Genomic DNA, 25,258 nt, shown 5'->3' with positions numbered 1-25,258 from the left:
TGCAAAACGAACTCCCCCAATATTATCTCTGCTGTCTGGGCACGAGCAAATGTGCGCGCACGCTGGCAGTCAGATTTCATCAAGATGGCCGCCTCCAGTGCAGTGCTCTCAATGTCCAAAATCATCAAACCCATTTGGGGTGGACGGTTGGCAACGACGGCAAAAGTAAGACCGTTTTTTATGATAAATAGTTATGATGATAAAGGAACTACATAAAACTAGGCTTGAAAGAAAGTGTTTCTTGACTAAAACACAAGGTCATATCTGGTTATCGTGCTAGCTTCCTGGGGTGCAGTCAATACTCCAAACAGTTACAAAACGTTGTTTTTTTCAACAGAATGTAGCGTTTCTATTGGACAGATTCAGGTAGGTTCCGCCCTCTTTGCCGTACCTGGACAATAAAACGAAGGTTATGTGAGCTATATGGATCACTCCAATATATTATCACTCCAGTGGAGAGATACATTCAAGGTGAGGATTTACAGATTTACTCCCGTGTACACCTGTGTCACGGCTGGGGTCCGCCCCTATATATAGACCCCATGGCTGCAACACGTTCTCTACATAATTTTTGAGGCACCTCTAGCACTGTAGAGGCTTGGATTGATCAATATAGCTCGCATAACTGTGGTTACATACATACAGACCGAGACGCAGGTGCTGTCAATGTGGAAGGGGGGTCCCGGCACAGTCCCCGGAAGGGGAGGCGACGCCCAGGACGGCTGAACCAACCGCAGAGGGAGGTGCCACAGTTACCCGACAGTAACCTAGCAAAGGTGCGAGAGGAAGCCGCAGCAGCACAGATATCAGCGAGGGGCACTCCTTTCAGTGGAGCTCAGGACACAGCCACACCTCGTGTTGAATGTGACACCACAGATCCCAGCACTGGCTTGCCAGCCAGGAGCTATGCTGTTGTAATCGTGTCCACTATCCAGTGAGAGAGCCTCTGCTTTGATAGCCCAGCCCCCAGGACCCTCTCACCATAGCAGACAAAGAGCTGGTCTGTTGTTCTCACTGACCGTGTCCGCTCCACATAGGCAGCCAGTGCCCTCACAGGGCACAGCATGCCGGAAGGAGGCCCAGACTCCCCCGCCACTGCCTGGGGGTCGTAAGCAGACAGGGTAAAAGGGATGTTCACATGCCTGTCTGACAGAACCAGCTTTGCCAAAGCTGCCAAGACCAGATCCAGATCCCAGCTCGCTATTGAGAAGGTCCTAGTTGGATGCAGGCAACTAGCCCCCTTCATAAACCTGGAGACCAAGGGATGGCGCCCCACTGGCCTCTCCATCCACCCCACATGGCAGGAAGATATTGCAGCCAAATACCCTCTCAGTGTAGAGGCTGCCAAGCCCTCATCCAAGCGAGACTGCAGGTATTGGAGGACATACTGCACCTCGCATGACTCAGGCACAACCTCAATACCAGTGCACCAAGAGCAGAACAACCGCCAGCGCAACTGGTATGCCGCGGTTGTAGCCGGTGCCCTTGCGCTCTGCATGGTGTTCATTACACCCTCATGTAGTCTTAACATGGACCATTGTTGCCATTCAGTGGCCACGCCCACAGACTGAGGCAGTGCGGCCTCTGATGCCTCAGAGTTACCCCGGCTTGAGACAGCAGGTCCGGTCTCATGGGAAGTTGCCAAGGTGTCCCAACAACAGAGACAGGAGAAGGCTGAACCAGGGTCGCCTGGGCCAGTATGTGGCCACCAGAAACAGACAATGCTCTGCCATCCTGGTCCTGTCCAGCACAGCCTGGATCAGGGGAAAAGGGGGGAATGAGAAAAGCTCCATCCCTGGCCAATCGTAAGGTACGTGCGCGTAGAGATGCTAGACGTCCCTGAACCCAGAGAAGGTGCTCTCGTGCCATAAGATGGAGGCGGTGGGACCTCAGTCCACCCTGATGGTTGATGTAAGCCACCACTGTGGTGTTGTCCGTTTTCACAAGGACATTTCTTCCTTTCAGGTGTGGAAGGAAAGACTGCAGGGCCAACAGTACAGCTCGGCGCTCCAGTGTGTTAATGTGCCTGCCACTCCAAGGGGGTAGCCAACAGCCGTTGGCCGACCTGCCCTTGGTTCAACCCCCCCTAGCTGATCTGGGAGGTGTCTGTGCTGACCAGCTCCCGGCAGCACATCCGCAACATCTCCACCCCACCCGAGAGAAAGGAGTGACAGCGCCACCTCAACAATGCCCTGAGGCACTGTGCGGTCACCCGCAGCTGACGGTGGTGCTTCAGGTGCAGCCGGTGGGAGTTGAACCACCGTTGAAGAGGCCGGAGATGGAGCAGGCCCAGGGGAATCAACAATGAGACCGCCATCAGCAAGCCCAACGGGCTTTGGCAGGTTAGGGCGGATACCACCTGCACCTGCCGAAAGTGGTCCAGGCAAGATAAGATCGCCTGAATCCTTCTGGTGGGCAGGTGTGCTCTCATGAGGACTGAGTCCAGTTCCATGCCAACGAAGGCCACCCTCTGGGTGGGCGTCAGATGACTCTTCTTGTCGTTTACAGTAATGCCCAGCCCGCCGATGTGGGTCAGGAGCATGTCTCTGTCTGACAGAACCTGGGTCCTGGTCGGGGCACAAATCAGCCAATCCAGGTAATTGAGGATCAACAACCCCAGGGACGTGAGAGGTGCCAGGACAGCATCCATGCACTTTGTGAAAGTGCGATGTGTCAAGGAGAGGCCGAAGGGAAGAACCATGAATTCCTAAGCCCTCCCATCAAAAGTGAATTGGAGGTACTTTTAATGAGCTGGGTGAACAGGAACATGGAAGTATGCATCCCTTGGGTCCAGCGTCACAAACCACTGGTCCCTGGACACAGCCTTCAACATGCAGGCTAGGGACAGCATGTGGAACCTCAGTACCTTCAAGTACCCATTGAGGTTGCGGAGGTCCAGAATCAGTCTAAACCATCCTCTTTTTGGGACCACAAAATAAATCAAATCAAATTTATTTATATAGCCCTTCGTACATCAGCTGATATCTCAAAGTGCTGTACAGAAACCCAGCCTAAAACCCCAAACAGCAAGCAATGCAGGTGTAGAAGCACGGTGGCTAGGAAAAACTCCCTAGAAAGGCCAATACCTAGAAAGAAACCTAGAGAGGAACCAGGCTATGTGGGCTGGCCAGTCCTCTTCTGGCTGTGCCGGGTGGAGATTATAACAGAACATGGCCAAGATGTTCAAATGTTCATAAATGACCAGCATGGTCGAATAATAATAAGGCAGAACAGTTGAAACTGGAGCAGCAGCACAGTCAGGTGGAAGTTGAAACTGGAGCAGCAGCATGGCCAGGTGGACTGGGGACAGCAAGGAGTCATCATGTCAGGTAGTCCTGGGGCATGGTCCTAGGGCTCAGGTCAGTTGAAACTGGAACAGCAGCATGGCCAGGTGGACTGGGGACAGCAAGGAGTCATCATGTCAGGTAGTCCTGGGGCATGGTCCTAGGGCTCAGGTCCTCCGAGAGAGAGAAAGAAAGAGAGAAGGAGAGAATTAGAGAACGCACACTTAGATTCACACAGGACACCGAATAGGACAGGAGAAGTACTCCAGATATAACAAACTGACCCCAGCCCCCCGACACATAAACTACTGCAGCATAAATACTGGAGGCTGAGACAGGAGGGGTCAGGAGACACTGTGGCCCCATCCGAGGACACCCCCGGACAGGGCCAAACAGGAAGGATATAACCCCACCCACTTTGCCAAAGCACAGCCCCCACACCACTAGAGGGATATCTTCAACCACCAACTTACCATCCTGAGACAAGGTTGAGTATAGCCCACAAAGATCTCCGCCACGGCACAACCCAAGGGGGGGGCGCCAACCCAGACAGGATGACCACAACAGTGAATCAACCCACTCAGGTGACGCACCCCCTCCAGGGACGGCATGAGAGAGCCCCAGCAAGCCAGTGACTCAGCCCCTGTAATAGGGTTAGAGGCAGAGAATCCCAGTGGAAAGAGGGGAACCGGCCAGGCAGAGACAGCAAGGGCGGTTCGTTGCTCCAGAGCCTTTCCGTTCACCTTCCCACTCCTGGGCCAGACTACACTCAATCATATGACCCACTGAAGAGATGAGTCTTCAGTAAAGACTTAAAGGTTGAGACCGAGTTTGCGTCTCTGGGTATGCAGACCGTTCCATAAAAATGGAGCTCTATAGGAGAAAGCCCTGCCTCCAGCTGTTTGCTTAGAAATTCTAGGGACAATTAGGATAAGTAGAGTAGAACCCACCTAACCATCCTGCGGATGGAACCCTTGTCCAGGAGTACCGTAATTGGATTCGGTACCGCTTGAGCATTGTGGACAACGCCCATGGGGACTCCACACACTCCTCCTACTTTGCCCTTTGAGACCGGGAGAAGTGGCCGGGAAAGGGTGTGTCAGGTCTAGCCGGGACCCACCTCTCCTCTGGCGTCCAGAGCTCCTGGGTCCCCCAGGCACGTCCCTATGGCGGTGAGGTTGTAGCTCCACCGCACGCTGTGCCCCTCCCTGCTGTCGTCCCTCAGCACGAGGCGATGGGGCAGGAGAGGGACCCCACCGTAGTTCGGGTGCAGGTGGGTGGCGACAGTCCGAACCGTCTCAGGGTCTCCCAGGCCCTACGAACCTTATCGGGCTGCTCCAGAATGTCATTAACCCCTGGGCCAAACGTCAGCCCTGGGGTGATGGGGAGAGTGACAAATGTGTTCTGAAGAGCAGCTGGCAGACGGGATTAGGCCAGCCAGAGACTGTGCCGGGAGGTAACCACCTGCGCCGTGGCCCATCCGTTGGAGCTGGCCACCTCCCTCTGGAGCAGGGAAAGCAGGCGAAACAACTCCATCGCAGCATGATCGCGTTGGAGGCCAAGAGAGCAGAGGGACCCATATGTGGCTTTCAAGTCCCAGCTTCAGTGGCGGGTTCCACCCTATAATCTCCCAGTCTGGGAGGACCATGGCAGCTATCACGGTGTCCGTGTTCGGGTACTCCCAGAGGCCGAGTGACCCTGCACCTGCAACACAACTCCGTGGTCCAGTCTCTGCTGTGAGTCGGAAGCGCCCCCCAGGCAGAGGCCTCACCTCTCAAGCGCCAGGCGCAGGCGTTCTGAGAACACCACACAAAACAGGCATCCAGTAGGGCGCTCCACCACCCTCTCCGCGTGGCTCAAACCCAGGCAGTGCATACACGAGGTATACAGATCTCCAGGGGGGAGGCCACCATCACACCTGTCCCAAAGGGAAACCATAAGCTCAGCCAAGCCAGCAAGGCCACGGAGCAGGGGTCCGATGTGACCAACCAGGTAATGGGTTTGATTTGTGTTTTTTTTTTTTTTTTTTTTGCCAACTGCAGGTTTAATATCCAAGCAGGAAACAAAAAACAAAACCATATGATGGAGTAACTCCGTTTTAAGTAACTCCAAAGTTAATGGCTCTACGTAGTGGAAGCCCACCACGATACTCTTACATTCTGCAAGGCAAAGAACAAGAAATAAAACCCTGCAGGGTAATTAAAGCGATTCACAACACACAGAACAAGCCAGTCTGCAAGTTGTGTCAAGTAAATACATTCTGTGGCAGCAAGAGCCACCAATATATTAATGGATGCACACGGAGTCGTAGTGTAACACTTCCGAAACATAAGCACGACAAACCACGGGCGGAATATACAGATCAACAGCCCGCAGCGAGTAGAGCTCTCCAGATGATGGGCTGCTCCAGGCTGCAAACAGCCAGTGAGTATAATTCCACGCAAGATATTACACTTACCAGTGACTTACCAAGGGAACTTTGTACCTCAAACCATACGGACGTCAGCCGAGAAAATAAAAGAGAACTCCTGTCGCGGCCATGGGGTCTATATATAGGGGCAGACCCCAGTAATGACACAGGTGTACACGGGAGTAAATCTGTAAATCCTCACCTCGGATGAATCCCTCCGCCGATATAGTGAAACATAAACGCTAGTTTTCGTTGCAAAACGTTTGGAGTAATGATTACACCCCTGGTTAGCATCAGTAATGATTACACCCCTGCTATCTCCTCATCATTTTTGTTTCCAGAATTTGTTCTTAACTGACTTGCCTAGTTAAATAAAGGTCAGATAAATAAATATACATTCATACTGTACTGTTGAATGTGTATCACTATTAGAAAGCCTTGCAGGTCCTTAATAACCACATAATCCACAAATTGAGTTAGCTAACGCCCTGTTTTGTTTCCTCAGGTTTTTGGAGCCACAGTGAGCAGTCGCAGAGAGAAGTCAACAGTAGTGAGTGCCCATCTCAGAATCGGTATCAACTAGATGATCTGTGATGTTATCTAAATCTTGTGAATGCTGGTTGGCAGAGTTAGGCCTCTTCTAGTCAAGTTGTTCCTCAACTCCACAATGTAGATCACATCACTGGAGTTGAGCGGAGACCACTGTACTGAACCTCCGACTTCGAATCGCTGTCAGTCGATACTTGTAAAAATGTACATTCTTAAACTCTTACCGTGTACCTTTCTTTGTTTGCTGAATCCATACTTTTTAATAAAACCTTCGTCAAATACAACCAGTGATTGTTTCCTCGCATCGACTGACAGCGACTCAATGTAGTCGCCGCAACTCAGCTAGGCCTCTTAACACTTGACATTTTAGCTACACGAGTTGCCTGGTGCACTTGATTGTCAGAAATCATACAGGTTGCTGTCAACTAATGTATATTTGAAGCATCATACTAACAAGGTAGTGTACGTTGTGTGATGTAACTAGCCTACCCAGGTATTTTACTATGACCAGAACGAGCTTCACACTGCCACTCTGTCAGATGAAAACGTTTCTGAGGGACATTCAGACGGAACTCTAAATACTTCTGCTTGGTATTGATTCTTGTTGTGTTGATTTGGTGTGACAAAGCGAGCTAGCTAACTCTGCTAACAAACCCAATTGTCAGCATCCAGCTGAGCCTGTGCAACCTGATCAAGCCCCTTTACAATTTTTTGGGACCACATTGGGGAGAGGGAATCAGGGATGACCTACCAATCTGAGGGGGGGAGGGCAACTGTTGGATTTCAGGTGCTTTGTTAATCTCTCACTGTATTATTCCGCTTTTCCGGCTGTGTTTCTACAACTAACAGGGACAAATCATTGTAAGTACCAGATTGCATCACATCATGTTACAGGCCTCCACATACCCATGTTACACATAACAAACAACACACCTTATTCACACAATTGCCACACAAACATAGCATGGTAACTCTGGCAGAACAATACACAAAGATGACAAATGTATACATTTCAGCCCCCTCCTGCAAAGTATGGTGGCAGACACACTGTAACTCTCATACCTGGAGATGGTATTGGACCAGAACTTCTCAATCACGTCAGGGAGCTCTTCAGGTCAGTCAAGTGTGTATTATAACAGTCGATAATAGAGGTCGATCGATTAATCGGAATGGCCGATTAATTAGGGCCGATTTCAAGTTTTCATAACAATCGGAAATCTGTATTTTTGAGCGGCGATTTTTAAAATATTTTTTTATATATAATTATTTAAAAAATTACACCTTTTTATTTAATCTTTATTTAACTAGGCAAGTCAGTTAAGAACACGTTCTTATTTTCAATGACGACCTAGGAACGGTGGATTAACTGCCCCGTTGTTACGGTTTTCTTCCGTCGAAAGAGAGTCGGACCAAAATGCAGCGTGGTTAATACGATACATGTTTAATGACGAATAAACACGACAATACAAAAACAACAAACGGAACGTGAAAACCTATACAGCCTATCTGGTGACAACTAACACAAAGACAGGAACAATCACCCACGAAACACTCAAAGAATATGGCTGCCTAAATATGGTTCCCAATCAGAGACAACGAGAATCACCTGCCTTGGATTGAGAACCGCCTCAGGCAACCATAGACTTTGCTAGAACACCCCACTAAGCCACAATCTCAAAACCTACGAAAAACCCCCATACATAAACACAACACAAAATAAACCCATGTCACACCCTGGCCTGACCAAATAAATAAATAAAACACAAAATACTAAGACCAGGGCGTGACACCCGTTCAGGGGCAGAAAGACAGATTTTCACCTTGTCACCTCGGGGGATCCAATCTTGCAACCTTACAGTTAACTAGTCCAACGCAATAACGACCTGCCTCTCTCTCGTTGCACTCCACAAGGAGACTGCCTGTTACGCAAATGCAGTAAGCCAAGGTAAGTTGCTAGCTAGCATTAAACTTATCTTATAAAAAACAATCAATCATAATCACTAGTTAACTACACATGGTTGATGATATTACTAGATATTATCTAGCGTGTCCTGTGTTGCATATAAGCTGACTGAGCATACAAGTATCTACAGTGGGGCAAAAAAGTATTTAGTCAGCCACCAATTGGGCAAGTTCTCCCACTTAAAAAGATGAGAGAGGCCTGTAATTTTCATCATAGGTACACTTCAACTATGAAAGACAAAATGAGAAGAAGAAAATCCAGAAAATCACATTGAAGGATTTCTTATGAATTTATTTGCAAATTATGGTGGAAAATAAGTATTTGGTCACCTACAAACAAGCAAGATTTCCGGCTCTCACAGACCTGTAACTTCTTCTTTAAGAGGCTCCTCTGTCCTCCACTCATTACCTGTATTAATGGCACCTGTTTGAACTTGTTATCAGTATAAAAGACACCTGTCCACAACCTCAAACAGTCACACTCCAAACTCCACTAAGGCCAAGACCAAAGAGCTGTCAAAGGACATCAGAAACAAAAATTGTAGACCTGCACCAGGCTGGGAAGACTGAATCTGCAATAGGTAAGCAGCTTGGTTTGAAGAAATCAACTGTGGGAGCAATTGTTAGGAAATGGAAGACATACAAGACCACTGATAATCTCCCTCGATCTGGGGCTCCACGCAAGATCTCACCCTGTGGGGTGAAAATGATCACAAGAACGGTGAGCAAAAATCCCAGAACCACACGGGGGGACCTAGTGAATGACCTGCAGAGAGCTGGGACCAAAGTAACGAAGCCTACCATCAGTAACACACTACGCCGCCAGGGACTCAAATCCTGCAGTGCCAGACGTGTCCCCCTGCTTAAGCCAGTACATGTCCAGGCCCGTCTGAAGCTTGCTAGAGAGCATTTGGATGATCCAGAAGAAGATTGGGAGAATGTCATGTGGTCAGATGAAACCAAAATATAACTTTTTGGTAAAAACTCAACTTGTCGTGTTTGGAGGACAAAGAATGCTGAGTTGCATCCGAAGAACACCATACCTACTGTGAAGCATGGGGGTGGAAACATCATGCTTTGGGGCTGTTTTTCCCCAAAGGGACCAGGACGACTGATCCGTGTAAAGGAAAGAATGAATGGGGCCATGTATCGTGAGATTTTGAGGGAAAATCAGCAAGGGCATTGAAGATGAAACGTGGCTGGGTATTTCAACGTGACAATGATCCCAAACACACCGCCCGGGCAACGAAGGAGTGGCTTCGTAAGAAGCATTTCAAGGTCCTGGAGTGGCCTAGCCAGTCTCCAGATCTCAACCCCATAGAAAATCTTTGGAGGGAGCTGAAAGGCCATGTTGCCCAGCAACAGCCCCAAAACATCACTGCTCTCGAGGAGATCTGCATGGAGGAATGGGCCAAAATACCAGCAACTGTGTGAAAACCTTGTGAAGACTTACAGAAAACATTTGACCTCTGTCATTGCCAACAAAGGGTATATAACAAAGTATTGAGAAACTTTTGTTTTTGACCAAATACTTATTTTCCACCATAGTTGGTGGTCCTACAATGTGATTTTCTGGATTTTCTTTCTCATTTTGTCTGTCATAGTTGAAGTGTACCTATGATGAAAATTACAGGCCTCTCATCTTTTTAAGTGGGAGAACTTGCCCAATTGGTGGCTGACTAAATACTTTTTTGCCCCACTGTAAGTATCTGACTGAGCGGTGGTAGGCAGAAGCAGGCGTGTAAACATTCATTCAAACAGCACTTTCGTGAGTTTCGCCAGCAGCTCTTCGTTGCGCGTCAAGCATTGCGCTGTTTATGACTTCAAACCTATCAACTCCCGAGATGAGGCTGGTGTGACCGAAGTGAAATGGCTGGATAGTTAGCCCGTGCTAATAGCGTTTCAAACGTCACTCGCTCTGAGCCTTGGGGTGGTTGTTTCCCTTGCTCTGCATGGGTAACGCGTCGATGTGGTGGCTGTTGTCGTTGTGTTGCTGGTTCGAGCCCAGGGAGGAGAGGGAAGGAAGCTATACTGTTACACTGGCAATAGTAAAGTGCCTATAAGAACATCCAATAGTCAAAGGTTAATGAAATACAAATGGTATAGAGGGAAATAGTCCTATAATAACTACAACCTAAAACTTCTCACCTGGGAATATTGAAGACTCATGTTAAAAGGAACCACCAGCTTTCATATTCTCTCATGTTCTGAGCAAGGAACTGAAACGTTTGCTTTTTTACATGGCACATATTGCACTTTTACGTTCTTCTCCAACACTACGTTTTTGCATTATTTAAAGCAAATTGAACATGTTTCATTATCTACTTGAGGCTAAATAGATTTTATTGATGTAGTATATTAAGTTAAAATAAGTGTTAAGTGTAATAATTGTCATTATTACAACAACAACAACAAAATATCGGCTGATTAATCGGTATCGGCTTTTTTGGTCCTCCAATAATCGGTATCGGCGTTGAAAAAGCATAATCGGTCGACCTCTAGTCGATAACATGTTTATGAGCTGTTATTCACAGTTAATAATAAACGGCTTAAAAACACACAGCCACTAAATATATATATATATATATATATTTTTTTTTACCTTTATTTTACTAGGCAAGTCAGTTAAGAACAAATTCTTATTTTCATTGACGGCCTAGGAACAGTGGGTTAACTGCCTGTTCAGGGGCAGAACGACAGATTTTGTACCTTGTCAGCTCGGGGGTTTGAACTTGCAACCTTCCGGTTACTAGCCCAACGCTCTAACCACTAGGCTACCCTGCCGTCCCTGGGACCTCTGAACATCTGTTAAAGGGACAAGCCACTCTAAAACTATCCTTTGGTATTTGTTGCATTCATCCACTGTTGATACAGTTCCACAATGTTTTTAAAATATTTAACATTCAAAACGCTCGGTCACTTGTCACATCATGATGATGAGTTTTGATCATCATGATGATGTGACAATTAGCATTTTGAAAGTTCTATATCATGAGTGGATTATTCCTTTAAGTTTATTATAACTGGTTATAACATTCGTGGCTTATAAACACCTATACCAGTTCATTAATTAAGCTGTTTTTATTAAATGTACACTACCGTTCAAAAGTTTGGGGTCACTGATGTTTCCTTGTTTTTGAAAGAAAATCACTTTTTTTTGTCCATTAAAATAAAATTGACCAGAAATACAGTGTAGACATTGTTAACGTTGTAAATTACTATTGAAGCTGGAAACGGCTGATTTCTAATGGAATATCTACATAGGCTTACAGAGGTCCATTATCAGCAACCAACACTCCTGTGTTCCAATGACACAATGTTAGCTAATCCAAGTTTATAATTTTAAAAGGCTAATTGATCATTAGAAAACCCCTTTGCAATTATGTTAGCACAGCTGAAAACTGTTGTTCTGATTAAAGAAGCAATTAAACTGGGCTTTTTTAGACTAGTTGAGTATCTGGAGCATCAGCATTTGTGGGTTTGATTACAGGCTCAAAATGGCCAGAAACAAATAACTGTCTTATGAAACTTGTCAGTCTATTCTTGTTCTGAGAAATGAAGGCTATTCCATGTGAGCAATTGCCAAGAAACGGAAGATCTCGTACAACGCTGTGTACTACTCCCTTCACAGAACAGTGCAAACTGGCTCTAACCATAGAAAGATGAGTGGGAGGCCCCGGTGCACAACTGAGCAAGAGGACAAATACATTAGAGTGCCTAGTTTGAGAAACTGACGCCTCACAAGTCCTCAACTGGCAGCTTCGTTAAATAATACCCACAAAACACCAGTCACAACGTCAACAGTGAAGAGGCAACTCTGGGATGCTGGCCTTCTAGGTAGAATTGCAAAGAAAAAGCCATATCTCAGACTGGCCAATAAAAAAGATTAAGATGGGCAAAAGAACACAGATACTGGACAGATCAATTAGCCTTTCAAAATGCTAAACTTGGATTAGCAGACACAACGTGCCATTGGAAAACAGGAGTTATGGTTGCTGATAATGGGCCTCTATATGCCTATGTAGATATTGCATATAACATCAGCGGTTTCCAGCTACAATAGTAATTTGCAACATTAACAATGTCTCCACTGTATTTCTGATCATCTTGATGTTTTTTATTTATTTTTTAAATGGACAAGAAATTAGCTTTTCTTTCAAAAACAAGGACATTTCTAAGTGACCCCAAACTTTTGAACGGTAGTGTATATGGGATTAAAGCAGTAGTGAGTGGCTACCAAGTTCCTAAAATGTTATTCACAGCTTATAAACACATCGACATATGTCTCATATATACTCAGTGGTACAACCAATGAGTTGAGGTAGAACGACTGAGTCTGTTGGGTTCTGTAGGTTCAGCTGTGTGCCTGTGGACTTTGAGGTAGTGAACGTCTGCTCAGCTACTGAGGATGACATCAACAATGCCATCACTGCCATCCGCCGTAATGGAGTGGCCCTCAAAGGTAGGAGAAACACTGTAATGCTCATAGCACCATGCTCTTGTACTCACATTGTAGGCAGGTTCCAGCTATAGAATCAATTATCCATAACTGCAAATGTGTCACTCACTGCAACGTATGATCAATTGTCTGTATTCTATAGAATGCCTATAACACTGTCACCATGTTTATGTTTGTAGGTAACATTGAAACCCTCCACACCCTGCCTGCTTCCCACAAGTCCAGAAACAACCTCCTCCGGTAAAGTAAAGGTTTCTATCCAACGGTTTATTTAAAAAAGACAGAGGACATTTTGCTCGAGTGCTCCGTTTCTGCTCACGGTTTGCCTATCTTTAGCCCAAACGATCGTCTGTTTCTCTGCGGCTCTCTCTGTCCAGCCCTGTCAGCTTATAATGTCTCCACCCGTCTTTCTGTCCTGCCCTGTCAGCTTACAATGTTTCCACCTGTCTCTCTGTCCCCCAGTACCACTTTGGACCTGTATGCCAACGTCATGCACTGTAAATCCCTCCCTGGAGTCCAGACTCGTCACAACAACATTGACATCATGATCATCAGGGAGAACACTGAGGGAGAGTACAGCAGTCTGGAGCATGAGGTTACACACACAGGCGCACAGGCACACACGCGCACGCACACACTCACACGCCCCTCAACTTATCCCTTTCTTTTTTTTTATTCACACTCTTTGCTTTATAGAACCTGTGTTAGCATTCTGCTCTTCCTCCTGTAGAGTGTATCAGGGGTGGTGGAGTGTCTCAAGATCATCACCCGGACTAACTCCCTAAGAATCGCTGAGTATGCCTTTAAATTGGCCCGGGAGAAAGGTCGCAAGAGGGTCACTGCCGTCCACAAGGCCAACATCATGTAAGTCAAGTCAGCCGAGGTGTAGATGTGTATTCCACCCGTTGTCTGTTATAATGACTCACACTCTGAGCACTTTGAGACTGCGGTCCAATTGTGTACCCTTCTTCCCAAAGTGTGCACTCGTTCACTCCCCCTCATAAATTTAAATGGAACAGAGTTGTGTAAGAAATATGGTGGTAACTGCACCCGCCCCCTAGCCCATGCGTACACTATTCCAATACTTTGAAAAGCACGAGGTGGAGTGAACAAGTCAAGTGGACACTTCAAGAAGAAGGGAAGAGAGTCAGAATGCAACCAAGGGGTTATTCTCCCCTTCACAGGAAGCTGGGAGATGGTCTGTTCCTGCAGTGCTGTAGAGAGGTGGCTGCTGGGTACCCTGACATTGCCTTTGATGCCATGATAGTTGACAACACCACCATGCAGGTATGAAAACCAATGCTATCTTTATTATACAGACACACCAGAACGTTTTTACCTGGTCCCAGATCTGTTTGTGCTGTCCCGCCAACTCATATGGCCGTTGATATTGCCATGAGTTGGCACTTGGCAAGACAGTACAAACACATCTGGGACCGGGCTAAGAAAGTTTATATCACTTTTGTCCATATTACTCATGCTTATTAGTGTCGTTTATCCATTCCCTAGCTGGTGTCCAAACCCCAGCAGTTTGATGTGATGGTGATGCCCAACCTGTATGGGAACGTGGTCAGCAACGTGTGTGCTGGCCTGGTGGGAGGGCCAGGGCTGGTGCCAGGGGCTAACTACGGCCGCGACTATGCTGTCTTCGAAACGGTCAGTACACTGGGCACCTGTAATGTCTGCATCTCTGATAATGTAATACGATGCTCCTACAGTGGTTTCTAACAGACAACGTTTCGATCCCATTGGGATCTTACTCCAAATAGGGCTTAGCGTTTGTAAATTGAGGAGTGAATGTTGGACTTAAACAGTAGTCAGTTGACTTGGCCAAGTATGTCAATGATCTCTCGATATGCTCGCTCTCTGTCTCTCTGTCTTTTCTCGATGTGACTTTCAGGCCACCAGGAACACAGGGAAGAGTATTGCTGACAGGAACATTGCTAACCCCACTGCCATGCTACTGGCCAGCTGCATGATGCTGGACCACCTCAAGTAGGTACCCCTTGCATCGTCTAATGAAGGGGCTGTTTCTAAACCATGACCATGTGTATGTGTATGTGTTATCTGAGCAGCAGTCAACTAGTTGAACAGAACAGATAGCATGAAAGTCAACTCATTGTATTTCTGTGCGTCTCAGGCTCCATGATTATGCCACTATGATCAGGAATGCAGTCCTGACAACCATGAATGAGACTCAGGTAAGTCAGGTTCTCTCACCTCACTGCACAATACACTCACCAGGGGTGTATTCACTAAGAACTCCCGAGTGGCGCAGTAGTCTAAGGCACTGCATCTCAGTGCAAGAGGCTTCACTATAGTGCCTGGTTCAAATCCAGGCTGTATCACATTCGGCGTGATTGGGAGTCCCCTAGGGCGGCGCACAATTGGCCCAGCGTCGTCCTGGTTTGGCCGTCATTGTAAACAAGAATTTGTTCTTAACTGACTTGCCTAGTTAAATAAAGGTTAAATGTAAAACTTTTTTTTTTAAGAATCCAAGAATCCATAACCAAATGAAAGCAAACGGAATGAAATGGGGAGGGACCTAACTGAATTTGTCATTGTAAAATGTTTTCCGTTTGGAGTAAACTGTTTGTGTTGCAAAATGTTTTGCAACTGTTTCCTATGATCTAATGAATACACCCCTGCTCAATACTCTCACCTCCCTGCACCTGTATCACACTACTCAATACTCTCTCCTGAGTTAACACACGTCAGTGCTCTGTATATACACACACACCTCACTGCCGACTGACCTGCTGAGGGTCTGGACAGTTATCAATGGAGCGCATGCAAATGAAGAGCTATTCACATTTATTCTTTCAAGTATTTGAATTGTCTGCCATTCTAGCTAGAAATGTATCAAATTCCTCCTTTACACTCTGGGCCAGGGGTAAGCAACTAGATTCAGCTGCGGCCTGATCAGAGCGGATGGGCGGGTGGCCGGAACATAATTCTAATAATTTGTACATTGCAAATTGACCCCAACAAAATAAAAATCACTCCCTTGGCCTTGCGCAGGGTCGACAATAGGCTGCCCATGGGCCAAACCCGTCCCGCAGGCAGCTTGTTGCCGAAGCCTGCTCTAGGCCAACTTGTCCCTCCTGTAATCAAATGTATGCTGCTCTATAGAGCCTCTTCATCGTACAAAATGTTGCCATTGTACCCACTGATTTATTATCGGTGTAGAATCCCTCTGAGGAGGGTGTGATCGATAGTAATTCTGGGGCCTGGGGAGAGCAATATTACAGAATATTCAGAAATAAATGTATTGTGTAGAGTAGATATGATTGTCTGTCATGGAGAATATGGAATGATGTTCGGTCTATTTGCTATATTTATATCTGTTTCACCTATATTGTTTATTTGAGTAGAATGTGATTTGTGACTAGTTATTTGTCTGTTATGTTGCAGTTGCACACAGCTGAGGGGGATATAATGGCGACGTTGACAATTGTCTCAAGTATCATCCTGCCTATCATAATAATATTCTTCTCCTGCAGTTGCACACAGCTGACATTGGGGGGCAGGGCACCACCTCTGAGGTGGTCCAGGCTATCATGAGGAACATCCAGAGCAAGGGGCCTCTCACCAGCGAGCTCTGAACACACACACACAATTTGTGGATGTGTCTCGTATGTTTAAAACAGCTGTAATGTACTGTATGTGTGTGCTGAGTGAGTGGGTGTGTGTTTGTGCATGTTTGTTTCTATAGTGATACTCCTCTGTGTTGTTGACGTGTGGGAGCGGATCAGTCCTGACTTTACACACACCTCTTTCAGACTAGCAGATTGTGTTAATCAGTTGTCTTCTACTTTGTAGTCATGTCTGTATCAATGATTACGTTTAATTTCACACCAGTCTGTCTTTCATAACCATTCCCTGGCCGGTTCACGCACATTAACCTTTGTGCATAAACAAAGGAAGTAGTAGGCCCAAACTCTACAATCGGTAATAGCATGCTGTAGTGAAGTAAAAGCAAGGATCTCTCTCTTAGGTTTAACCCCAGGACATGATAGCTACTCGCTAGGTGTATCCTACAACCTAGCACATAGCTAGATTGCAACACATTCAGCTCCACTTGAGATATTGGCTTTGTTTGATTGTATTTAAGCAACCGTTCTTGGGGTAAATGGGTTCACTGTAGTCATTTGTGAGAGTTGAAACGGTTTTAGTATTTTCTCGCAGTACAAATAAAGAAAGAGTGAAAATGGTTGTTTCTCACAGTATTGCAATCTTGATAATAAATGTGTTGATGTTCTTCTCACAGTCCAGCAGTGCTTAGCCTTGGGTCTCTGTCTTTCTGTTATCATCTTTATCAGATTTTGCTCATCTTTCCCAAAATCAAATCAAATGATTTACCAATGTCCTTTCTGTGGTCTTTAGATCAATTCAATCTATTTGACAAGGTTTTTGTTTTACTGTTCTATTTAACTGTTTTCTGTTACATATGTTCTATAACAACGGTGTCTTCATTTGAACACCAAAATATTATATACTTTGTCAAACACAGTTTTTCACTTGATCCTTTGAAAAAACTAAACCAGACTTGTGTATCTCTGTGTTGTACGCAAAAGCAACCAATGTGTTTGTACCTCAAATACCTATATACTGTCTTTCAACGCACAGTGGTTGAAATCTAGAGTGAACCCAAGCACATTTACCTGCTAAATTAAATTGTTTATTTTGGTTTCATGTACTAAGCCTACTTTTGTTGGGTAATACTTTTTCCAGATCCAACACATTGCTTGGTAAATTTCAGTGCAATAGATGCTGCAACAAGGGAACGTATTGGCATCAAAGCAGGCAAATTTAAGGGATACTTCCCAAATGGCACCCTATTCCTTGTATAGTGCACAATTAGTCAAAAAGTAGTGCACTATATAGAGTGCCATTCGGGACTTATCCAGGCAGTTATTTTGGAACTAATAAACATACCTGTAGACACAATATATGAGTTATGAAAGGTAGGGTGCAAATACTGCTTGTCAGTAGAAGTAGGATTTAGGTTACGATTAGGAATGACTGATACGCAAAGGAGGGTTAGTCAAACAGGAATTGGGTTTTATTTAATCCAACTTGGATGTGATAAACTCCCCCTCTATAGAAACACGTTTAGGCTATGCTACTTGGAATTAAATAACCCAGAAATGCGTATCTCATATTGTTACATCCATATTTGAATGGTACTTTTATATTGAATATACTTTTACCACCATGAAGTATGTTTTTGACTTATTTACTTAAGTGAGACACCGTGAAATGTGTAGTTTATTCTAATTGGCCTATAAAATACATTTCATAGTATCCATGAGATGACGTGTCAACACAGCCACGTTCCCAAAGTGCATTGCGCTGATACGGTGAGTTAGTCTAAAAGCCGACGTAGACTTTTTGAAGGAAGACGTGTCTGTAACAACTGCTGAAATTATTAGCTGCGGAAGTCTTTGTCGTGTTAAAGACATTTTGAAAAATCAACCATGATGATCAGAATAGCCGCGTTTCTTGCTCTTGTCTGCTTGTGCACAGGTGAGTAATTTCAGAGAGATTGCAACAGTAACTAGCTAGCGGCAAGGAAATCTAGAGTGCATTTGGAAAGTATTCAGACCCCTTGACTTTCCAAGTTGTAACGTTACACAAGACACCATAATGACAGTTTAGAAATGTTTGCAAAATGTATTTTAAACGGAATATCACATTTAAAAAAGTATTCAGACCTTCACTCAGTACTTTTTTTAAAGTACCTTTGGCAGGGATTACAGCCTTGAGTCTTGGATGATGCTTCAAGCTTGAGTTTCTCACTTTCATCTCTGTAACCTCTCATGCTCTGTCAAATTGGATGGGGAGCGTTGCTGCACAGCTATTTTAAAGTCTCCAGATATGTTAGATTGGGTTCCAGTCCGGGCTCTGGCTGGACCAGTCAAGGACATTGAGACTTGTCCCGAAGCCACTCCTGTGTTGTCTTGGCTGTGTGCTTAGGGTCGTTGTCCTGTTGGAAGGTGAACATTCGCCCCAGTCTGAGGTCCTGAGTGTTCTGGAGCAGGTTTTCATCAAGGATATCTGTACTTTCTTTGTTAATCTTTCCCTCGATCCTGACTAGTCTCCCTGCCGCTGAAAAACAACCCCAAAGCATGATGGTGCCAGGTTTCCTCCAGATGTGACATTTGGCATTCAGGCCAAATAGTTACATTTCGGCTTCATCAGACCAGAGAATCTTGTTTCTCGTGCCTTTTGGCAAATTACAAGCTGGCTGTCATGTCCCTTTTTACTGAGTAGTGGCTTCCTTCTGGCCACTCTACCATAAAGGCGTGATTGGTGGAGTGCTGCAGAGATGGTTGTCCTTCTGGAAGGTTCTCCCATCTCCACAGAGGAACTCTGGAGTTCTGTCCAAGTGACCATCGGGTTCTTGGTCACCTCCCTGACCAAGGCCCTTCTCCCCCGATTTCTCAGTTTTGCCGGGCGGCCAGCTCTAGAAAGTCTCAGTGGTTCCAAATTTCTTCCATTTAAGGATGATGGAGGCCACTGTGTTCTTGGGGACCTTCAGTGCTGCAGAAATGTTTTGGTACCACTCCCCAAAGCTGTGCCAATCCTGTCTCGGCGCTCTACAGACAATTCCTTTGACCTCGTGGCTTGGTTTTTGCTCTGACATGCACTGTCAACTGTGGGACCTTATATAAACAGGTGTGTGCCTTTCCAAATCATGTCCAATCAATTGAATTTACCACAGGTGAGAATCAAGTAGTAGAAACAGGATGATCAATGGAAACAGGATGCACCTGAGCTCATTTTCAAGTCTCATAACACAAAGGGTCTGAATAATGATATACATTTGCTGACATTTCTAAAAACCTGTTTTTACTTTGTCATTGTGGGGTATTGTGTGTAGATTGATGAGGATTATTATTTTTTTTTAATCAATTTTAGAATAAGGCTGTAACGTAACAAAATGTGGGAAAGGCAAGTGGTCTGAGTACTTTCCAAATGCATCGTATTTGGATAGCTGGATAAGAAGGTGAATGTTAGCTAACAAGGTTGGATAGCTAGGTGGCTAGCCACAGTAGCCATTCTATTCAACCCAATTTTGCAGATTTTTATCAATCTGCACCACCAGATAGTTGGCTAGCTAAGTCAATTATTTTGTTATGCACTAGCTTGGCTCTCAGAGTAGAAATGAACAGTACCTTCACATTAAGATAGCAAGCAAAGACTGCTTGATGTAATTTCTGCCCATGTTGTTTAGGAGAGAGCTGTTCAGACCCTGTGATCACCCCCTCTGCCTACACCACCTCTGATGCCGTCATCTCCTCTGAGTCTGTCTTTATCGTGGAGCTCAGCCTGGCCTGCACCAATGGCGCCCAGGTACTGTAGTTAGACACGACAGACACGCCTCTCTTTTTCTCATCACGCTCTAAATGTGTATCTTTCTTCAACAGAGTGTGGCTCTGTATGCTGACGTCAATGGCAGACAGTTCCCCGTGACCAGAGGCCAGGATGTTGGCAAGTACCAGGTAAGAGATGGGTCTGATGTGGACATACACTATGGATGTCCAATATACACTTATCAAGAGTCACTTGAGCCTCTGTGCACATGCTGTGGGTTTATGACTTAGTTTGTCATGTCTTCGCTCTCTCTCTCTGTGTTTCTCAGGTGTCCTGGAGCATGCCCCACAAACAGGCTAGCTCCGGTACATACCAGGTCAAATTCTTTGATGAGGAGTCCTATAGCTCTTTGCGCAAGGTAGGCGTTTCATTCCTATTCATCTATGAGTGTAACTGGGGACTTTTGCCACGTTCAAGACAACCCTGAAATGTCTGACTTGGAAACTCGTAGAAGGATTAGTTTCCTGCGTGGAAATTATCAGAATCATCAAATACGAAGCTCTACGCAAAAAAAAAAAGTGAGCACATTTTTACTCAGAGGTTCCTAGTGGTCTTGAATGCGGCATCACTTACACTTGGCAAGATAATCAGCGATCTAGCTACCAGTAATGTTCAATGGCAGGAGGAGACAGCGGCTTGGTGACTAGACAGCAAGAGTTCCACATTTCCCAAGTTTATGCAAATTTCGATTTCCAATCGTAAGAGGGCAGCTCTTGCTAGCAAGCTTTGACATTGGCTAACAATAAGTGGTCATGCATGCTGTTTGAAAGATACAAACACCAGGGGAGATCTCAATGTCTTGATTGTTGTTTATCTATGCAAGTGTGAGTCCAGAGTAAAATATTTGTGCATACTGTCAGATATGACCTATTGCCTTATGCAATTGTGTGTGTTTATTTGTTGTTTTTTTTTAGGCGCAGAGGAACAATGAGGATAGTGACTCCATCCAGCCTCTCTTCTCTGTCAACGTGGATCACAGGGTGAGTCCGCATAGACAGAATAACAAATGAATACTCGATGAAAGACAGTCTTGTCTATAGTACACGCATTACGTTTAGAAAATGGAGACTTCAGAAACGGCAGAAGAGTGAACACTACTGGAGGCACCTTGCCATTTTTGGAGACAGTGTTGTATTTGGTAGCAAAAAGCAGTGGGCCGCAAACTTACTGGAAATACGTGAATTGTTTCCACAGTTAGCTGAGATGTTTATCTAGCTAGCAAATGTTAGTTACACAAAGCTCAGACATGTTTTGTTTTTTTTGCTAGTTAAAGTAGCACTGTTCTGTCAAACACCTCAGTCTTCAAAAATGGTGTCTCCAGTTGTTTACTTTTATCAATTGTGTTGCACATTCTATTTGTCTTCACACATGATGGAACATTCGTATTTAGTGTTTTTCATTCTCATCTGAGATTCCTTCCTAACTGGTGCTGCGTTGTCTTGTTGTTTCTAGGGTGCATGGAATGGCCCGTGGGTGGCTACTGAGGTTATGGCTGTTCTCATCGGTATACTGCTCTACTACCTGGCCTTCAATGCTAAAAGCACCATCCAGGCATAAAGGACTGCAAGTCCCACAATTCTCTGCAACTGGAACTCTAAAATACTGTTGAATTCTGGTGTGACTTTTCTACCAATCCAGAACAACAATTTGCCACCATCCATTTCGAGATGCGGAACTAGTTGTTTTATATTTTGTATTTACATTTTTTTTAAGCAGAAGAAGCTATTGCATTGTGTCAAGTTGTGGTAAAAACTGCACACCTCAATCAAACCTGATGTACCCCACAAACTGAATTGAGCACAGTAATTTTGTGTTCAAAAGCAAACCCAGGTCCTGAAAGTTAAAGGACTGTTTCTATATGCCAACACTGACTTCCTTTCACAGCCTCGGGCTTATTGTTTACCTACCGGTGGACTTGGCCTCTGAGAGACAAGAGTATCTGTCCATCATTCTGTGGTCTTTCTTGTGAAGGACCTTCATTGGTACTGATTCTACACAGTCTAAAATGACTGGTTCTGTATCTACAAGAGTCTGAGTAGGAGTGCTGATCTAAGATCAGTTCCCCCATTTTCTATTCATTATGATCTGAATAGCAATACTGATCCTAGATCAGAACTCGTACGCTGAGATACTGTGAATACGGACACTGGTGTTTAAGAGTCTGATGCCACTGTGGACTTGGCAGTTGCTGACTGGCTGTGTCTTACCGACAGTACATGGAACTGTTGCACTGGCTCGCTGAAGAGGCCAAATATTCAAGTATTGGTGATTATTTTTGCTTGGTGGTCAAATGAATAAATGGTTTGCTTTTCTCCTACTGTGTCTCAATTATGCTGCACACATCTAGATCTAGGGGCAAAACATTATCCAAGGCCACACTACAATGCATCAAACTAAAATGAGTTACTACTAGAGTATGAAGTAGAGCAGGGGTCCCAAATTACATTCAGCTGCGGGACAATTTTTTTCTTGAGCAGATGGTCGAGGAGCCTGATCATAACTATATGTAATCTGCAAATTGATCGCAAGAAGCCCAGAGTTTTCAAAAACCAAAATTTCGGAATAAATGTACTGTATACTAATATAGTATTTGAAAAACATAAAATCCCACAGTCTGCCTGTTGGAGACCCCTGAAGTACAGCATGACCTTAGTGGCGAGGATATTGAGGGATGTGTTGCCTGCTACATTACATAGGATGCCTCTTAAACTGTATAGGCTTTTATCATAGTTGTGGCCCAAATGGCACTCTATAGGGCTCTGGTCAAAAGTATTGCACTGCACTATATACAGGTATCTGCCAAAATAATGGAAACACTTGATTATATGAGAGATACAAATATATATTGAAAGCAGGTGCTTTCACATGTGTGGTTCCTGAGTTAATTAATCAATTAACACCCCATCAGGGTGTTGAATAAAAATGCTGGGCCGGCCATTATTTTGGCTAACATGGCTATGCCCCCATAGGATGACAATGCCCCCATCCACAGGTCACTGAATGGTTTGACAAGCATGAAAACAATGTAAACCATCTCTGTCTCAGTCACCAGATCTCAACCCAATTGAACACGTATAGGAGATTATGGAGTGGCAGCAATTCCTGAGGTAGTGTTTACCACCACCATTAAAAAAACACCAAATGAAGGAATTTCTCGTGGAAGAATATTGTTGCATCCCTCCAATACAGTTTCAGACACTTGTAGAATCAATGCCAAGGTGCATTGAAGCTGATCTGGCTCATGGTGGCCCAACGCCCTAAAGACGCTTTATGTTGGTGTTTCCTTTATTTTGTCAGTTACCTGTAGGTAATCCCTTCAATGTATACCACAAATTCTGGAAAGAAATTCTCATGAATAGTTTTTCCTTAATGATGTCTTCTTTAGCAACCTATTCTTCTCCATACTCAGCATCTCCTCGCACCTTTGGGTGGTATTATAAGGTAAACTTATCCATAAATTCCTGCATCATTTAGCCCTCCTATTGCTGTAAACAGGTTCACATGCATGCCTATAAGGAGGCTGGAAACCCTGTCTGTGTCCCAAAAGGTACATTATGTCCTGTATAATGCAATACCTGGTCAAACGTAGTACACTAAGAAGAGAAAAGAGTGTTGTTTAGGACACAACCACTTAATGGAACCAGTGGTTATTTCAGTATTGCAGGGGAAAGCTCAGGGGAATAACTGTCACACCGTGATATGCCTTGATGGTGGAGGAGACAGCATGCTCTACATTTCAAGACTGGCTGAGGAAGGAGTCTGATTTTAAGTGGCTGTTGCAAATCTTTCTCTCTCTCTGCTGTCAAATCTGGCAGGCTGGTTCGTTCTCAACTGTCTTCTAAGAAAGTTGTGTATTTATTTTAGGTCAACATTAAGTGGAGCCTGCTGAGCGGAGCACGTCTCATATTAATGGCTGGAATGGAGTCAATGGGAATGGTATCATACACGTCAAAGACGTGGTTTCCATGTAGTTTATACCACTCAATTTATTCCATTCCAGCCATTATTATGAGGCGTCTTCCCCTCAGCAGCCTCCACTGATTCACTGTAGAGTCGGTTTCATTAAAAGTTGGTTTTCATCAGTTATTTGCAGTACTCCCGACTGGACAGCGTGTGGCAGCTGTGTGCTGCAGGTCTGTGGTTCATTACCGTCATAATTGACAGTCATAATTGAACAGTATCACTACATACACTCCCACTCTCTCCAGCTGAAACACCATCATCTCATAGGTTGGTCTGCGGATTACTTGTAGATGAAACACTCATTTTGTACTTTGTGTGTTATCTTTTATGCTACTCAACTTTTTCCTTCATTCATGACACATTGTGAATGATCAATTTGCCTCTATGGCAGAGTCTGGTCTCTATACAGTAGCAGTGTCTAGTCTGGGCTTATCTATGGATTTCAAGGAATCATTTCTATATCAGTGATTTTTTTTTTGCTGTGAACCAGACAGTGTGACAGTGAGTATTATATTGTATATATACTGTATATATGATTTATCATATGGGATAGGCCTATTGTTGAAACCTAACTGGTTTATGAGAACACAGTAACTGTAACTCTCTCTGTCCAAGCGAATTATGTCAACTCTGTACTTAGTCCAGGTAACACGATATACAGTACACTCTCCTGTATACCTAAACAATGTACAAAGTACACATGAGCTTTCTCATATCTATATTTTCTTCAACTGCTTTAAACAACAAAATAGTTCAGAAACATCCTCTTCTGGAGTAACTCTGAAATAACACGTGCTGTGTGTGTGTTTGCGGGCGTGCGCTTGTGTGCGTGTGTGCATGCCTCTGTGCATATGCATGTGTGAGACAGTATGCATGAAAGACACTCCCTTATTACCAAGCGTGTTCCTGTGCTATGGTATGACTAGGAAGGGTAACGTCAAAGCCTTGGACTGATGCATACATACTGGCATGGCTAACCCTTCCTTTCTGCCTCCCTGCTCTCTATCTAATGCCCCTCAGCTGCGTTGCTAGGACCTCTTTGACTAACACCATCAACCTATAGTCGTTGTTCAGACCGTCACTTCTATTCTCTATTTAGTGCACTACTTTTGACCAGAGCCATATGGGCCCTGGTCAAATGTAGTGCACTATATAGGGAATAGAAGTGCGTTATATTGTGAATAGGGTTACATTTGGGACTCACACCTTGGACTAATACCACCTATATTTGTCCTCCGCAGTCAGTTGACC

At 44.8% G+C, this 25,258-nt stretch overlaps 2 protein-coding genes across 4 annotated transcripts; both read left to right on the top strand.

Annotated features, from left to right (window-relative positions):
• Window positions 1-36: 36 nt before the first annotated feature.
• Window positions 37-17,363, top strand: LOC109869155 (isocitrate dehydrogenase [NAD] subunit gamma, mitochondrial). Of its 2 annotated transcripts, XM_020459071.2 has the most exons (13): window positions 37-165; window positions 6,200-6,244; window positions 7,093-7,104; window positions 7,260-7,357; window positions 12,558-12,667; window positions 12,844-12,904; window positions 13,127-13,259; window positions 13,395-13,528; window positions 13,849-13,951; window positions 14,174-14,320; window positions 14,565-14,659; window positions 14,805-14,865; window positions 16,168-17,363. In XM_020459071.2, exons 1-13 carry the CDS (start codon window positions 85-87, stop codon window positions 16,267-16,269), a joined length of 1,182 nt encoding a protein of 393 aa, XP_020314660.1. In that variant the 5' UTR covers window positions 37-84; the 3' UTR covers window positions 16,270-17,363. The 2 variants fall into 2 exon arrangements, with proteins under 2 accessions (XP_020314660.1, XP_020314661.1); XM_020459072.2 differs by lacking the exon at window positions 7,093-7,104.
• A 645-nt stretch (window positions 17,364-18,008) lies between these two features.
• LOC109869157 (translocon-associated protein subunit delta-like) lies at window positions 18,009-22,356 on the top strand. 2 transcript variants are annotated; one of them, XM_020459077.2, is made up of 6 exons: window positions 18,009-18,193; window positions 19,905-20,023; window positions 20,098-20,172; window positions 20,313-20,402; window positions 20,959-21,024; window positions 21,497-22,356. In XM_020459077.2, exons 1-6 carry the CDS (start codon window positions 18,145-18,147, stop codon window positions 21,599-21,601), a joined length of 504 nt encoding a protein of 167 aa, XP_020314666.1. In that variant the 5' UTR covers window positions 18,009-18,144; the 3' UTR covers window positions 21,602-22,356. The 2 variants fall into 2 exon arrangements, 1 of the variants encoding a protein (XP_020314666.1); XR_004205253.1 differs by lacking the exon at window positions 18,009-18,193 and adding an exon at window positions 19,455-19,676.
• Window positions 22,357-25,258: the final 2,902 nt, after the last annotated feature.

Source organism: Oncorhynchus kisutch, linkage group LG24 (assembly GCF_002021735.2).
Source record: "Oncorhynchus kisutch isolate 150728-3 linkage group LG24, Okis_V2, whole genome shotgun sequence".
Classification (NCBI taxonomy): domain Eukaryota; kingdom Metazoa; phylum Chordata; class Actinopteri; order Salmoniformes; family Salmonidae; genus Oncorhynchus; species Oncorhynchus kisutch.
Note: the sequence above shows the minus strand (reverse complement) of the source record. Positions and strands in the feature narration are given on the sequence as shown.